The following is a 16,630-nucleotide window of genomic DNA, read 5'->3' on the forward strand; positions in this document are numbered from 1 at the left end:
GACCACTGATTCCTTTTTCCTCCTGTTTTTCTTTCTATTTTATTTAGAAAATTTTATTTTATTATTTTTGTTGTTGTTGTTAATCTTCATCCCAGGATATTTTTCCAATGATTTTTAGAGAGTGGAAGGGAGGGGGAAAGACAGAGAAACATTGATTGATATGAGAGAGACATGGTTTGGCTGCCTCCCGCCCATGCCCGGACCAGGGTCCAGCCTGCAACCAAGGTGCATGCCCTTGACTGGAATCGAACCCAGGACCCTTCAGTCCACAGGCTGGTGCTCTATCTGCTGAGCCAAACTGGACAGGGCCCTCCTGTGTCCTGCTAGTAATTTTCCAAGCCTGGAGAAGCAGTTTCTGTAATAACACTGAGAGCTAGGCCAGCCCAGCCCACTGCACTATTTTAGATTTGCCTCTTTCTATCAGGAACATTTCCAATTGTCGGCGTAAGAAATATCCAGGCCTGTAGAGGATTTTTGTACGCTTGTTTAAGCTGCGGCAGGATAGTAAGGAGCGAGGAAAATACCTCGGCAAGTGGCATAAGGAAACAGGTGAATGAAGTATGGTAGCAACCATACCTAGGTAAAAACTGAGTAATGAAGCTAAGGTTTAGATTCATTCCCAAAAGACCCGTAGGGAATGAAATAAGGCTTTAAGGACATTCATACATTCATCTCAGGTAAAAACTGCTGTTTAAATTTTAACCCTGCTCTTTTGGCGCCTGCACGCACTTACTTGCTTAAACAATAGGGTAGTTACCTCAGACCCCAGACTGAGACCTGGAAACTCACATTAATCCATCCCACATCACAAATGTCATTTTCCTGTGCCTGTGGACCAGAACCACAGGAGATGGATTCCCACTGACTCAGTGGCTCCAGGAGCTGACTACCTTTAGAGGTCATTAACCCTGCTCAGTTCTGCTTTTTGTACAACCTGCTTTCGCAAGATAGGTCTGCATTCCAATGTCCAGCCTTTAGAATTTAGAATTTAGAACAAAGGAAAATTCTTGTGGTTCAGACCTTTCAAAGGACTGCCTACACCTGGGACGGCGTGGTCGTGAGGGTGGCCACCTGCGTGTGGTGCTCTCGCCGCCGTCCTGGCCAGCTCGATAAATCCTCGCCTGCTTTTTTAATCGATCAGCAGCCTCCGGCGGTCTTATTCTGACTCCAGGGTTCGACCCCACAGCAGTGAACAGCAGTTTGCAGCCATCCGGTAGCGGCTGTCTTCCCTAAACCAGGGACTGGTTTGCACTTCTCCCCAGCCAGAGGGTAAGCGGCTTCAGTCACCAGAAACCCAGTGAGGACCATGTGCCACCCACACCCCAGGACAGATAAAGTTAAGGGGATAAACCCCATGTTGGTGCATCAGCATAAAACGGGTGAATATTCTATTGAGATCTTCCCCTAAGACCTCCCCTAAACTCCCAGCCTTTAAAAAGGCTCAAAAGAGCCGAAACCGGTTTGGCTCAGTGGATAGAGCGTCAGCCTGCGAACTGAAAGGTTCCAGGTTCGATTCCGGTCAAGGGCATGTACCTTGGTTGCGGGCACATCCCCGGTAGGGGGTGTGCAGGAGGCAGCTGATCGATGTTTCTCTCTCATCGATGTTTCTAACTCTCTACCCCTCTCTCTTCCTCTCTGTAAAAAATCAATAAAATATATATTTAAAAAAAGAAAGTCTTATAAAAATAAATAAATAAATAAATAAATAAGCTCAAAAGGAAGGTCCCAGTGCAGGCTCTCCCTCCTGGGAGCACCACCCCTTCCCCCCTCCCCCGCCTTTCCCTTCCTCCTCTCTCCCCCCACAGGCCTGCATCTCCTAAATTCTAAGGAACCCCACAAGGCTTGCAACCAGGGGAGCAATGGGCTAACCTGGGCCTGTTTACAAGGCCCCCTTTTCTCTGACTCCCCAGTGAGCCAAAGCCACCCACCGAGGCGCTCTCCTGTTGCTCCTTCCGTCCTCGGCCCTTCCTTGTGTCCCTGTCCCCGGCTTTAATAAAGGTCCTCTTGTTATGCCCAGTGTTCAGGATCCCCAAAAACCCAAGCCCGATGTAAAAGCATAAGAACCTTTATTTGTGCTAGCACGAGCTCTCTCGTCTCCAGCAATCACCAGGGGAGAGAGAGAGGCTTGGGAGAACAAAGGCTTTAAAGGGGGTCCAAAGCAGTGGGCGGGGGGAACGTTCGTGGCCCCGTTGATTGGTCAGGGGGCAGGGTCAGGGGTCTGGTTACACGGGGGGGGGGGGGGGGGCGGGTACTGTGCAGCTTGCCTAATTTGGACTGAGTCCACTTCTCTACATTCCTATTGGCAGGTTTGTGCAACTGTTACATTCTGGCGGTTTTCTCAGAAAAAAGAGTCACATACATAGTTACACAGGATGGAGGGTACAGGACATTCTGTATTGTCCTGCTCTGCCCTTTCACCCTCAACATCACCCGGACTCGTGTTGTGAAACTTCTCCTGCACGAAGTCTCAAGAACCACACACGACCGGCCAGCTTGGCCCCCACCAGGAACAAAGCAAACCTGAGGACAGGAGCCAGGAAGCAAAAATCTCAACAGATTGAAAAAAATGCTCCGGAGAATGGCAGTCTTTCAGCTTATACATTAGAAAGGAGGAGACATGCCCTCGCCGGCCTGGCTCAGTGGATAGAGCGTTAGTTTGTAGACTGAAGGGTCCCAGGTTTGACTCCGGCCAAGGGCACAAGCCTGGGTTGCAGTCTCAATCCCCAGTGGGGGGCGTGCAGGAGGCAGCCGATCAATGATTCTCTCTCATCGTTGATGTTTCTGTCTCTCTGTCCTTCTCCCTTCCTCTCTGAAATCAATAAAGAAATATGTTAAAAAAAAAGAGAGAGAGAGAGAGAGAGGAGGAGACATAAGGAGGGTTATGTGAAATTCACTGATGCTCAATTAGGGAGGCAGGAGAAAGCAAAGCGGGGGAAATCTCTGGGGTTGGATAAAAATAAAAGGGAGACACATCCTTGGACACTGTTGGGTCCAGGAGAGTTAATTCACATTTCCAGCACACAGAGACGGTGTTTGGGGGGACAAGATGACAATGAGGGGCCCTGTGGGCGCCGCCCTGGGGCAGTAGGTGTGCCCTGTGGCTCTGGCATTTGGAAGGCACGCTATCTTAGATGCCAACAGACCACAGACAGGCTCAGTTAAGATCAAGATTGCGACAGCCCTAGGGCATGACTACCCCCACGGCCCACTTTTAGGGATTTTTTTTTTTTTTTTTTTTTTTTTTTTTATGTTCAGACCATCCTGTGTGGTTACTCCGGTCTCTGGGTTTGTAAGGCCACCGCACAGGCCACCCCGGGCATGTCAGGGTTAGTCTGTGGCCCTTTTTCTTCCACGCCCCTGACGCACACATGCAAACATCTCTGTTCCGGGCTTCTGGGTTTGATGCAGCGCGTCCTCTTGAAGAGCCTGTAGCCCTGGCCAGGTAGTCCAATTGGTAAGAGTCATCCTGATAAGCCAAGGTTGTGGGTTTGATCCCCGGTCAGGGCACATACAAGAAGCAACTAACGAATGCATAGATAAGAGGAACAACGAATCGCTCTCTCTCGCGCTCTCCCTCCGTCCTTTCTCTCAAATCAATTTTTAAAAAAGAAGAAAATAAAAACCTGTATAACACGTTCCGCAAATGCTTTAGGACGCTCGCCTGCTTTCTGAGTGACCTCCTTTGAGGCCCCAACCTGTGTCTTTTCCTGGCCATTTGCAGGAGCAACAGGGAGGGAGGGGTTCTGGCCACCAGGTTCCCCAGGGGGGAACTCTTCCCAGGAAGCCTTAACTACAGTATCATCATGGGTAGGAAGAATGCTTCTTAAAAGCCAGTCAAGCCCTGGTTGGTTTGGCTCAATGGATAGAGTGAGGCACGTACCTCAGTTGCAGGCTCCTCCCCAGCCCGGGCCCTGGTCAGGGCTCATTCAGGAAGCAACCAACTGATGTGTTTCTCTCACAGCGATATTTCTCTCTGTCTTTCCCTCTCTCTTCCACTCTCTAAAAAAATCAATGGAAGCCCTAGCTGGTTTGGCTCAGTGGATAGAGCATTGGCCTGTGGACTGAGAGGTCCCAGGTTCAATTCCGGTCTAGGGCACAATGCCCTGGTTGTGGGCTTGATCCCCAGTAGGGGGTGTGCAGGAGGCAGCCGATCAATGATTCTCTCTCATCATTGATGTTTCGATCTCTCTCTCCCTCTCCCTTCTTTTCTGAAATCAAAAAATTTTAATTTAAAAAAGTAAAGAAAGAAAGGAAGAAAGAAAGAAAGAAAGAAAGTTATAGCCCTATCCGGTTTGCTCAATGGATAGAGCGCCGGCCTGTGGACTGAAGCATCCTGGGTTTGATTCTGGTCAAGGGCACGTATATTGGTTGCAGGGTCCTCCTGGGGCCCTGGTCAGGGCACGTGCAGGAGACAACCAATCTATGTTTCGCTCTGTCTTTCCCTCTCTCTTTCACTCTCTCTAAAATCAATGGAAAAATATTCTTGGGTGAAGACTTTAAAAATAGTAATACTATATAATAAAAGGCTAATATGCAAATCGACTTAATGGTGGAACGACCGATCACTATGATGCGCACTGACCACCAGGCCATCAGGGGACAGATGCTCAATGCAGGAGCTGCCCCCTGGTGGTCAGTGTGTTCCCACAGGGCAGAACTCAGGACCCCTTGGGGGATGTCCACCTGCCAGCTTAGTCCTGCTCCCTTTCCTGGACTTCAAGAGGGTGCAGGTGGGGCTGAGGGACCTCCCCCCCCAGTGCATGAATGTCGTGCACCAGGCCTCTAGTCCTATATAATAAAAGGCTAATATGCAAATTGTCCCTACAGGCCGGAGTTCAACGGACCGGGAGTTACAGGTGTGCTGACCACCAGGGGGCGATGAGGAACATGGCAGGCTTTGCAAGGGGGCCTGCAGCCAGGGAAATGGAGGCCAGCCAGTGGCAGCAGCAGGCAGCCGCTAGGGACCCTACCTGTGTACGAATTTCGTGCACTGGGCCTCTAGTAATAATAATAAACAAGTTATAGAGACAAAGGAAGGGACCTTGGAGCTTAAAAGTGAGGAAGGTAAAGGTGCTGGGCCTGAGGGAAGGGGTCGGGAGGAGAGGGGAATGAGGGGGGAGGGAAAGGCTCGGGAGTGCCCCAGGAGGGAGAGGGGCTGGGTCCTCAGTCCTAAGGGTTTTAAGGTTGGGGATTTTAAGGGAAGTCCCAGGGGAAGATCACAATAGAATATTCAGTAGCTCTCCAGGTCTGTAGCTTCTCAGGGTCTAGGCCTCCACAGATTGATTGGTCCAAGCCAGAGCAGAGGGTCATTATCCAATGCAGCTGGTCCTGAGGTCAGCTGTGGCTGGTTTTGCTTTTCTGGGCCTGGAGCTGAAATACAACTGAGGCCTAGATGTTATCTCTAGGGCAGTGATGGGCAGCCTTTTGAGCTTGGTGTTTCAAACTTGGCCAAAAAAACTGAGCATAACTCGGGTAGTGTGTCCCTTTGAGGAAAAAACATTATTTCGCGGTATTTATAGTTTAAATAACATAAATGTTTCATCCTCGGCATGCGGCCGCCTCAGCGGCCGCGTGTCATCAGAAATGGCACTGACACGCGTGTCAGAGGTTCGCCATCACTGCTCTAGGGTAAGGTGACCAGATTTTAACTTTGGTAAAGCAGGACACCATTGACCCGGGGGAGGGGGGGTGTTCTTGATTAAAAATTTGGTCTATATGGAGCAACAAAAATTTTCATAGAACGCAAAAATAGTATTGTAATATATTTTTTTAAATTTCAACTTTTTCAAAACCCTGCGGGACGTGGGACAAATTGTTAAAAATCGGGACTGTCCCGCCAAAAGCGGGATGTCTGGTCACCTTACTCTACGGAGGAGAGGGTAGGGGGTCCAAACCACAGGACCAGCTATGCTAGGGGAGGAAAGGTCACCCTGGGGTCAAGGTCCCTCTCCCTTCCTCTCTGTAAAAAATCAATAAAATATATTTAAAAAATAAAATAAAAATAAAGAACTCCTACAACTCAACAACAAAAACCAACTCAATTCAATAAGGGCAAAAGAGTTGACTAGATATTTCTCCAAAGAAGGTATGTGAATGGCCAATAAACTCATGAAAGATAGACCTGTTCAGTGTTGGCCTGAGGACTGAAAGGTCCCAGGTTCGATTCTGGTCAAGGCATGTACCTTGGCTGCAGGCTAAATCCCCGGCCCTGGTCAGGGCGCTGCAGGAGGCAACCAATCGATGTGTTTCTCTCACATGGATGTTTCTCTCTGTCTTTCCCTCTCTCTTCCACTCTCTAAAAAAGAAAAAAAAAAAATCAATGGAAAAATATCCTCTGGTGAGGATTAAAAAACAAGCAAAAAAAAAAAAAAAAAAGGGGGACTCTTCCTGGCTCCGGACCCTATGTTCTTGGTTACTACACTCTACTGCCCATTGCTTGAAAACAAAAATGAACAAAACAAACAAACAAAAAGGATAAATCTGTTCCTTAGGAAAATGCAAATCAAAGCACAGATACCACATCACCCTCATTAGGATGGCTATTATCTAAAACAACAACACAAGGTCACAGTGTTGGCAAGGATGTGGAGAAATTGCAACCTGTGTGTATTGCTGATGAGGATGTAAAATGATGCAGCTCCTATCGAAAACAGTATGGGGGTTTCTCAAAAAGTTGAATATAGAATTACCATCTGGTCCAGCAATTCCACTCGGAGATATACACCCAAGAGGCTCAAAAGCAGAACTCAAACAGATACTTGCACACAAATGTTCACGGTAGATTAGTCACAATAGCCAAAGGCAGACACACCCCAAATGTCCAACAACAGGTGAATGGCTAAACAAACTGCGGTATATTCATACAATGGAACGGTATTCAGCCATAAAAGAGAATGAAGTTCTAGTACAGGCTTCAATGTAGACAAACGTTGGACACGTCATGCTCAGTGAAATAAGCCAGATGCTAAAGGACAGATGTATGGCCCTGACCGGTTTGGCTCAGTGGATAGAGCGTCGGCCTGCGGACTCAGGGGTCCCGGGTTCGATTCCGGTCAAGGGCATGTACCTTGGTTGCAGGCACATCCCCAGTAGGGGGTATGCAAGAGGCAGCTGATTGATGTTTCTCTCTCATTGATGTTTCTAACTCTCTCTCTCTCTCCCTTCCTCTCTGTAAAAAATCAATAAAATATATTTTAAAAAATAAAATAAAGGACTGATGTATGATTTCTCTGAATATGCAAATTCATCGAGACAGAAAGGAGAATAAAGATTACCAGGACCGCGCTGCTGTGCACTAAAGGGTTGCTGGTTTGATCCTGAGCCGGGTACGTCTCTCTCCCCTTTCTCTCTCTCACCCTTGCTCTATAAAAATGAAAAGAAAAAAATAAGCCAGGGGCTGGGGGAAGGAAGGATGGGGAGAGATTATTGAATGGTACAGAGTTCTTATTTGGGATGATGACATATTTCCGGAACTGGATGGTTGCACAACGTTCTGAATGTACTTAATATTGATGAAGTGTACACTTAAAAAGCATTAAAGTGGCATGTTTTATGTTGTGTATATTGTACCACGATAATAATAATAGACATTAAGAACAAGGAAAAGAAAGAAAAGAAAGAAAGAAATAGAATTTGTAAAAGGGGGCCAAGGAGCAAGGTCTTGTCAAGTCATGGTGAGGGCTTTGGCTTTTGCCTGCCTGAGCAGCAAATCTGTAGATGTAGTTTCCTGACAAACTCTGTGTATTGACAGAACCAGTCGCTAAGGTGAGTTCCGTGACCCAAACAAAGGTCACCTGTGGGCTGCTTCACCCAGCCCGGCGGGAGGGGGGACGAGGCTGCCCCTGGGCCTGCAGGGTAGGGGGTGGGCTGGCACTTAGCCCGTGTGGCCTCACGGATAGCGAGGAGCGGTGGGAGGGGCGGGGCTGAGCCTGGCGAGGCAGAGGGGTTAGCGCGGAGCCGGCGGCAGGTGAGGGCTGAAATAGCGGACCGGGGGGCAGCCTCCTGGGTTGGCGCTGGGTCTGGTGACTTGAAGGGGCTGCGATGGAGTCGGACTGGGACACGCTGAGAGCGCTGGGGGCGGTGACCGCCGCGTGCCTGCTGCTGTGGGCGGCGTGGGGGGTGGGCTGCACGGTCTATGTGTACCTGCTGCCCCCAGTACGCCGGGGAGCCCCATGGCTCAGGGCGCACGGAGCCTGGGCAGGTGAGCGGCAAGGGCCCTGTGCCTGGTGGGTAGATGGGGGCCGCAGGAACGCAGGAACCAAGACAGATGGCAGGGGAGGGCCCCCGATTTGGGCAGAGGCAGAGGGGAGTTCTGGAAGCAAGAGAAGTGAAGGCTGGGCCAAGCAGGGCGAGGGGGGCATGGAGTCCCTGAAACGGTACAGGTGAGGGGAGCAGGAGTCAGAGTCCAGGCAAATGAGGGATGAGGACTGGAAGGGTGTGGGGCTGGGTCTCCGTGGGAGGGGCTGAGGCGGGGCTGGGCAGTGTCAGCCCCCCCCCCCCCCCTCCTGCTCATCCTCCTTCTCTCCGCTCCAGTGGTGACAGGAGCCACCAGTGGCATCGGCAAGGCCTATGCACACGAGGTGAGCCCGGGCTCGGAGTTTGGGGGTGGTGGGCGCTCCCGCTGTCGGTTCACCTGTTGCCAGGGGCTCCTACTGGACTGAGAATTGTGTGCGTGACCTGGCTCCCTCTGACCTCTCTCCTTCCCTCTCCTCCCAGCCTGGTTCAGGGGTTTACACTGGATGTCTACAGCCTCTTGACACCCCCCATCATCGCCCTGATTCATTCACTCATTCATTCATTCATTCAAAACATATTCATTGCCCTGGCTGGTGTTGCTCAGTGGATAGAGCATTGGACTGGGGACTGGAAGGTCCCAGGTTCAATTCCGGTCAAGGGCACATGCCTGGGTTGTGGGCTCCATCTCCAGTGTGGGGTGTGCAGGAGGCAGCTGATCAGTGGTTCTCTCTCATCATTGATGTTTCTATCTCTCCCTCTCCCTTTCTGAAATCAATAAAAATACATTAAGAAAAAAAAAGAGCTGGCAGGCGTGGCTCAGTGGTTGAGCATCAACCTATGAACCAGGAGGTCATGGTTCGATTCCCGGTCAGGGCACATGCCCAGGTTGCGGGCTCGATCCCCAGCAGATCAATGATTCTCTCTCCTCATTGATGTTTCTATCTCTCTCTCATTTTCTCTCTGAAATAAATAAAATTATATTTTTTTTAAAAAAAAAGAAACATCCACGAGAGAGAAACGCCCATAAAAAACATCCATCGACTGCCTCATGCACGCTGCCTGCTGGAGATTGAGTAACCTCTTGGTGCATGGGACGATGCCCAACCACTGAACCACATGAGCCAGGCCCAATGATTGAATTCTTTTTTTTTTTTTTAATTGATTTTTTTACAGAGAGGAAGGGAGAGGGATAGTTAGAAACATCGATGAGAGAGAAACATCCATCAGTTGCCTCCTGCACACCTACTGGGGATGTGCCCAAAACCAAGGTACATGCCCTTGACCGGAATCGAACCTGGGACCCTTGAGTCCGCAGGCTGATGCTTTATCCACTGAGCCAAACTGGTTACGGCGAATGATTGAATTCTTAGATCATTGAGAATGAAAGCCCAAGTCTTTATCGGTCCCTTGCCCGCCGCACTGAGCTACATACCACTGGTCCCTTCTCCCAGTGCTCGCGGACTCCTTGCTGTCCTCTCGGCTGCCAGCCTTTGGGCCAGGGCCTCTGCATTTGCTGCTCCATCTGCCTGGTTGCTCTTTCCCCAGAAGGCATGTTCCTTGAGGCAGGTTTTGGTTTCCTCTTTTGTTCACCTCCGCAGCCGCAGCGCTGACAAGGCTGTGCAACTCGCAGCCAGCGCACAGTACAGAGTCATGGAATCTCTATAAATAAAAGGCAAATATGCAAAGTGTCCCCTCGGGGGTTCCACCGGGAGAAGGGGAGTTGGATTGCTCGCTATGACATGTGCTGACCACCAGGGGGTGGTGCGGACCATGGTGGGCAACCGGCGGGGGCGGGGATGGGAGGAGGCGGCGCAAGGCAGAGGTGTGCGGGTGGCTAGGGAAGGAAGGGGCGGGAGGTGGGGAGGCGGGGGACCTGATGGGCCCTGATCGCTGGCCAGGACTAGGGACCCTACCAATATGGTGCACTGGGCCTCTAGTTAATGGATAAACGGTTAAATTCCCCCCAGCTCGCCCGGAGAGGTCTGAACATCGTCCTCATCAGTCGCAACCTGAGCAAGTTGGAGCATGAGGCGGAGGAGATAGGTGACAGCCGCTGGGGTGGAGGTGGGGGAGGCGGGGGAGGCGGTGGAGGTGATGGAGGCGGGGGAGGTGGGGGAGGTGGTGGAAGCGGTGGTGGAGGTGTTGAAGGTCGTAGGCTGGGAAAGTTGGGAACAGGGGCTGGGACTGGAGGAGGGCGTGGCCAGGGGCGTGGCCTGGTGGGGTGGGGCGGGGCTTCAGCTGCCTCTGGGCCCAGGGAAGGAAGGATGGCGCAGGGGCTGGGGCTGAACCCCGCGGACAGGGTGGGGGCAGAACTGGGACTGGGTTCCAGCTCAGGGCCTGGCTCCCACTGCCTCTTCCCAGAGCGGCTTCATGGCAGGCTCACTCGAGTCATCCAGGTGGACTTCACCGGCGGCTTGGAGATCTACGAGGCCGTTAAGACAGGACTGAAGGGCCTGGAGGTCGGAGTCCTGGGTATGCCCCAAGCCTGCTCGGAGGAGCCTGCCCTCACGTGCCCCCATGCTCACCCTGACCCGGAACCCTCTGTGGTCGCCCTCCCTCTGCCCCAACCGGTCTCTGTGGGGCCGTTGGAGCGACACAAACAGCTTGTCTCCTCTCGCTCAGTGAACAACGTGGGCATGTTATATGAACACGCCATGGCGAAGCTGCTGGACTGTGAGGACGTGGCCAAAGTGAGTGAACCAAGGGCGGCCCTCTCAGCACTCTTGCTCCCACTGCTGCCCTCTGTGGGACACATCAGTGATGAGAGAGAATCATTGTTTGGCTGCCTCCTGCGCGCCCCCTACTGGGGATCAAGCCCACCACCTGGGCATGCGCCCTTGACTGGAATTGAACCCAGGACCCTTCAGTCCACAAGCCGACGCTCTACCCACTGAGCCAAACCAGTGAGGGCAGCACTGTACTTATTTAGTCATTCCTCCAGTGATGAGCACCCGGGAGGTGTTCTGTTATGTGTGACTACAGATAGTGTTGCAAACAATATCTTTCTACTTAATTCATTCCCCACATGTGTGAATACCTTGGAAAGGAATAAATGTCCAGAAGTGGTGTTGATGAGTCAAAGAGTATGCACATTATAAATTCTAGTGGGTGCTGCTTAAAAAAAAAAAGAAAAAGTGTTCCATCTTAAAAGAAAAGTAAGCGCCCTAGCTGGTTTGGCTCCATGGATAGAGCGTCTGCCTGCAGACTGAAGGGTCACAGGTTCGATTCCAGCCAGGGGCACATGCCTGGGTTTCGGGCTCAATCCCCAGTGTGGGGCGTGCAGGAGGCAGCCAATCAATGATTCTCTCTCTCATTGATGTTTCTATCTCTCTCTCCCTCTCCCTTCCTCTCTAAAATCAATAAAATATATTTTTTAAAAAAAGACAAGAAAAGTAAGCTAGGAAATAAAAGGTGGGGGTTGAGGCAGGGTTGGTGGAGGGAGGGACTATGGTTCTGTTTCTTCCCCAGAGACTCTCTGATGTCATCAACTGCAACATCATGTCTGTGGCCCAGGTAAGCCTGGGCTAGGAGGAGCTAAGTCCAAGGTCAGCATAGCTCTGACCACTCTGGGTGGTCCCCCTACAGCCTGCCCATGGAGAAGGTGCTGGGGGGATAGTCCCCAGGAGAAGGTGGGGGGATGGGAGTGAACTGGAGGGGGAGGGGGCAGGTGAAAGGACTGGAAAACGGGGCCCTTCCCACTCTTCTCTGCAGATGACCGCAATTGTCCTGCCCCAAATGGTCTCCAGGTAAGAGGCAGCCCTTTTCTCTTCCCCTCTGGCTCCTCCTCCATCCAGCCTCCAGGCTTTCCCCCTTCCCCAGCTGTCCCGGCCGCGTTTCCAACTCGCCCCTGTCCCTGTGACATTTCTCAGACTAGGACGTGGCTCAGGGGTGGAGGCGGGGGAGTCACCTTTCAAGGAATACTTCCCCCTCCAGGCGCAAAGGCATCGTCATTAACATCTCTTCCTTTACTGACCGGAAGCCCTGGCCACTTCTATCAGCGTACGCCGCTTCCAAGGTACCCAGGCCCGACCCGCCGGCCCGCCGGGGAGGGCCATCCCGCCACGCTGGATGCTTGCCTTAGCCCTGAATGCGCGTGTGTCCGCGTGAGAGAGACAGCTGGCCCAGCCCAGCAGGGATTGTTTGTTTGTTTTTAAGAGAAACGGGGGCTTGGGGAAGAGAGAACAATGAGGTGGGAGTGGATCGGGGTGGAATAGAGGGTGGGTGTCTGGGAATACGGGGCGGGAGGGCTTAGAACGCTGGAGCATTCAGGGGTTAAGGTGAGGACTTGGGGGGGGGGGGAGAGGGAGATTGGGGGCTTTCTGGTGCCATCCGGGGATCTAGGAGCAGGGTCGGTGCTGGGGCCAGGACGGGCTGGAGGAGTCTGCCCACGGAGGCTCACGAGCCTGGGTCCTCCCTATCCTTCCTCCACAGGCCTTTGTGCGAAACTTCTCGCAGGCAGTGGGCGCGGAGTACTGCTCTCAGGGAGTCCTCGTGCAGGTGCCTGACTCCTGAGGGGCGTGACCGACCGAGTGGCAGCTCCGGAGGCGAGGGGGCCCTGGCGGGGGGAGGAGCTCAGCGACAGTGGACGCTCACGGGGCGGGGCAGGGGCTGTCAATCAGGAGGAGACCCCGAAGGACTGGAGTGCAGCAGCCTCCCCAGCGGAGGGTTGTTGCAGGGGGCGTGGCCTCTGCGGGGCGTGGCCTGGAGGGGAGGGCTGGAAGGGCGGGGCCTGGAGGGCGCGGGCTGTCTGAGTCCCCATTTTCTTTTTTCCTTTTTAAAAAAATATATTTATTTTTTAAAAATTTAAAGTAGAGAATTGCATTTATTTTATTTTAATTTTATATATTCTTATTGATTTCAGAGAGGAAGGAAGAGGGAGAGAGAGCTAGGAACATCAGTGATGAGAAAGAATCATTGATCTGCTGCCTCCTGCACGCCCCCTCCTGGGGATGGAGCCAGCAACTTGGGACCCTTCAGGCTGCAGGCCGACGCTCTATCCACTGAGCCAAACCAGCTAGGGCGGGACTCTGGGATTTTCAAAGAGGGCCTGGGAGCTAGCTAGGGTGAGAGGGGCGTTCTCCCCTCCCTTAGCTCCTTCCTTCCTGCAGACAGTGAGCCCCCTCATGATCGAGTCCAATATGACCAATAACATAAAATACCGGACGCTGGTATTGAATTCCGTGGACTTTGCTCGGCAGGCGTTGGACACCCTTGGCCTCACCTCCCAAACCTCTGGATGCTTCAGCCACGCTGTGCAGGTGGGTTCGTGGTCGTAGAGCTGGAAGGCACGCTCCCTGGCCCCGGGCCACTAGTCCTTCCTCTGAAGGAGGACATGTCCAGAGGGGAGGGCCCCCACCCCCTTGGGCTGGGAAGACAGGAGAAGAGATGGGGGGGCCCACGCGTGGGTGTATCCTGATTCCTGGTACCTCTTCTTCCCAGATTGCCCTGCTGGCTCTCTCCCTGCCCAGTTGGTTTTGTCTCAGTCGCTGGGGACCAAAGTTTTTACTTCTGTTGAACAACGCTACGATGAAGGCAAAGTCCTCCCATAAAAGGCCTTGAAGAGGTGCGGCCACTTGCCTCCCAGCCCTGGGCCAGGGCTGTTGATGTTAGCAAAGGTGTCCCACCCGTGGGGTGGGTGACAAGCAGGCCCGTGGCTCAGAACTGGACACCTGGACACCTGGATATTTGGTGACAACTGTGGCATCTCCAACCTCTGACAGAAAAATGGCATTTTTAATATGTGCACTGAGACAACTAGACAGCCATGGAGATATATATATATATATATATATATATATATATATACACACTGAGTGGCCAGATTATTATGATCTCTGAATGCATAATAACCTCAGTATGTATGTACACACACACACACACACACACACACACACTAGTGGCCTGGTGCACGGATTCATGCACATTGAAAGGAAATTAATTAGAAGAAATATTTTAATATCGCTATTTGTCCTTTCTCTATAATAGAAGTGTCAACCAAATTCACGATCGATCGACAATGACAGATAGAAATATACGCATATGATTGGCGCCAGTGAGAGCTTTATATGTATCACGCATGCATGAGTCAACTTAGCCATTTATATATATAGATGTAAATGTACATATACCACTGGTTTTCAATGTTTTTTATCTCTTGGCACACGTAACCTAATTACTAAAATTCTGCAGCACATCAATATATATATATTTTTGCCAATCTGATAAAAAAAAGACTAGGCACAATTTTGATTCATTCATACTAAACAGCTATTGCTGTGTTGGCTGTTGTCATTTTTTTCTTTGACAATCAAAGGGAAAAGAGGTCAGTGCCCCTGACAAAATAGTTAGACATTCCATATTTTAAAAATTCTTGTGGCACACAGGTTGAAAATCGCTGATATATACATATATGTGTATAGATGAATAATTATAGCAGTGGTGGTCGCAAAACTTTGTGAATACTCTAAAAACCTGAATTGTACACACTTAAAGGCTGAACTTTATGGTATGAGAACTATATCTCAATAAAAATAATTTAAAAAATAGAGATCCCCCAAGCATGTGTGTGTGTGTGTGCGTGCATGTGTGCGTATAAATCTAATCCATTGCTCACCCCAAGCACCTGCATAAATGAACCAGAAATCTCCATGTAATAACGGCAACACAACTAGAATAATACATGAATGAATTCCTTTCCATTTGGGGAGTGATAGAATCTTTCTATTTAATTCAGAAAGTTAAAAGCAACAACAGAAAGAATCATATTGAACTCTAGTTAGTGATATGTGGGAATTATTTAAGGAAGATGTCCTGATGTCTGTAATTTACTTTGAAATGTATTGAAAATGCACTAGATGAGTTAATAGATAAATAGAGGGATGGATAGAGTGGATAGAAATATGACAAGACAAATATATTAAAATGTTGGCTGGTGTGGCTCAATGGTTAAGTGTCAACCCATGAAACAAGAGGTCACTGGTTCAATTCCCGGTCAGGGCACATGCCCAGGTTGCAGGCTTAGTCCTCAGTAGGGGGCGTGCAGGAGGCAACCAATCAATGGTATTTCTCTCTCATTGATATTTCTCTCTATCCCTCTCCCTTCCCCTCTCTAAAAAAAAAAAAAAATCAATAAAAACATATTTTTTAAAATGTTGATAATAGAGTCTAAGTGGCAGGCGCATAGGTGTTCACTGTAAACTTCTTTGAATTCTTCTATATGTTTGAAATTTTTCATGATAAAAAGTTTGGAGAAATCTGGGAGCAATAAAATAAAATTTACCAATAAAACTACTTAAGCATATTATCCAACTAATTTGTTGAAATAATTCCAATGATTGGAATTGCTCTGGCTAAGGACACTCAATTTGTATATAGACTCAAAGGGAGCTTTCCCCCTAACTATAGATCCTTCTCATCAATATGCCTCACCTCCCAGTGTTTATGAGCTCAAACTGTACAACAATGTTCAAAACTGAAGAACATTAGGTGTCGTGTCTTTATTCTGCTCACTGTGGTACTGCAGAGAAATTATTCTTCACCACTGCTCAGCGAAATCAACGTATATGCTTAATCGTCACTTGTATCATTTTGTTTTTTCCAGTTTCCTTGCATTATAGTGTCTCTGTTACTGTTTTTTTATTTTTTTATTTTTATTGATTTTAGAGAGGAAGGGAGAGGGAGAGAGAGATAGAAACATCAATGATGAGAGAGAATCATTGACTAGCTGCCTTCTGCACGCCCCCAACTGGGGATGTGCCCGCAACCAAGGTACATGCCCTTGACCGGAATTGAACCTGGGACCCTTCAGTCCGCAGACCAATGCTCTGTCCACTGAGCCAAACTGGTTAGGGTTGTTACTGGTTTTTAAGAGCTGGTTTATGACTAATGATGTTAACCATTTCTCATGCATTGCAAATGAAATACCATGTTTTTTGTTACTATTTTACTCTGGTGTTTTACTTTTTTTGGTTGTATCAAACGTGTATTAAATATAATCATGTTCTGTCTTAAAAAAAACTACTTAAGCATATTTAGAAATTACTTACGAAAAGATGATTCCATAAGCAAACTAAAGGTGTGACCATCTCTGAGCAAATATATATATATATTTGATTTTTTACAGAAAGGAAGGGAGAGGGATAGAGAGTTAGAAACATCCATCAGCCGCCTCCTGCACACCCTCACTGGGAATGTGCCCGCAACCAAGGTACATGCCCCTGACGGGAATCGAACCTGGGACCCTTCAGTCTGCAGGCCGACGCTCTATCCACTGAGCCAAACCGGCCAGGGCTGAAAGTGTCATTTTAGAAGCTGAGGTGAGGAGGGTGTATCCTCTGGATGTCTCACCTTGTCCTGGGCTTAAGCAGTTCTGTAGAGACAGGAACCACAGCCCAGA

The 16,630-nt window shown here is 49.8% G+C and overlaps 1 protein-coding gene across 1 annotated transcript; it reads left to right on the top strand.

Annotated features, from left to right (window-relative positions):
- Window positions 1-8,040: 8,040 nt before the first annotated feature.
- LOC307116018 (17-beta-hydroxysteroid dehydrogenase type 3-like) lies at window positions 8,041-14,712 on the top strand (the record flags this gene model as incomplete). The annotated part of the gene is made up of 11 exons (XM_079799632.1): window positions 8,041-8,200; window positions 8,533-8,579; window positions 10,203-10,278; window positions 10,597-10,707; window positions 10,858-10,925; window positions 11,704-11,748; window positions 11,947-11,981; window positions 12,169-12,250; window positions 12,667-12,732; window positions 13,344-13,493; window positions 13,675-14,712. 11 exons carry the CDS (start codon window positions 8,041-8,043, stop codon window positions 13,792-13,794), a joined length of 960 nt encoding a protein of 319 aa, XP_079655758.1. The 3' UTR covers window positions 13,795-14,712.
- Window positions 14,713-16,630: the final 1,918 nt, after the last annotated feature.

The sequence above is a fragment of the Cnephaeus nilssonii genome, assembly GCF_951640355.1.
Source record: "Cnephaeus nilssonii genome assembly, chromosome: 20".
In the NCBI taxonomy this organism is placed as follows: domain Eukaryota; kingdom Metazoa; phylum Chordata; class Mammalia; order Chiroptera; family Vespertilionidae; genus Cnephaeus; species Cnephaeus nilssonii.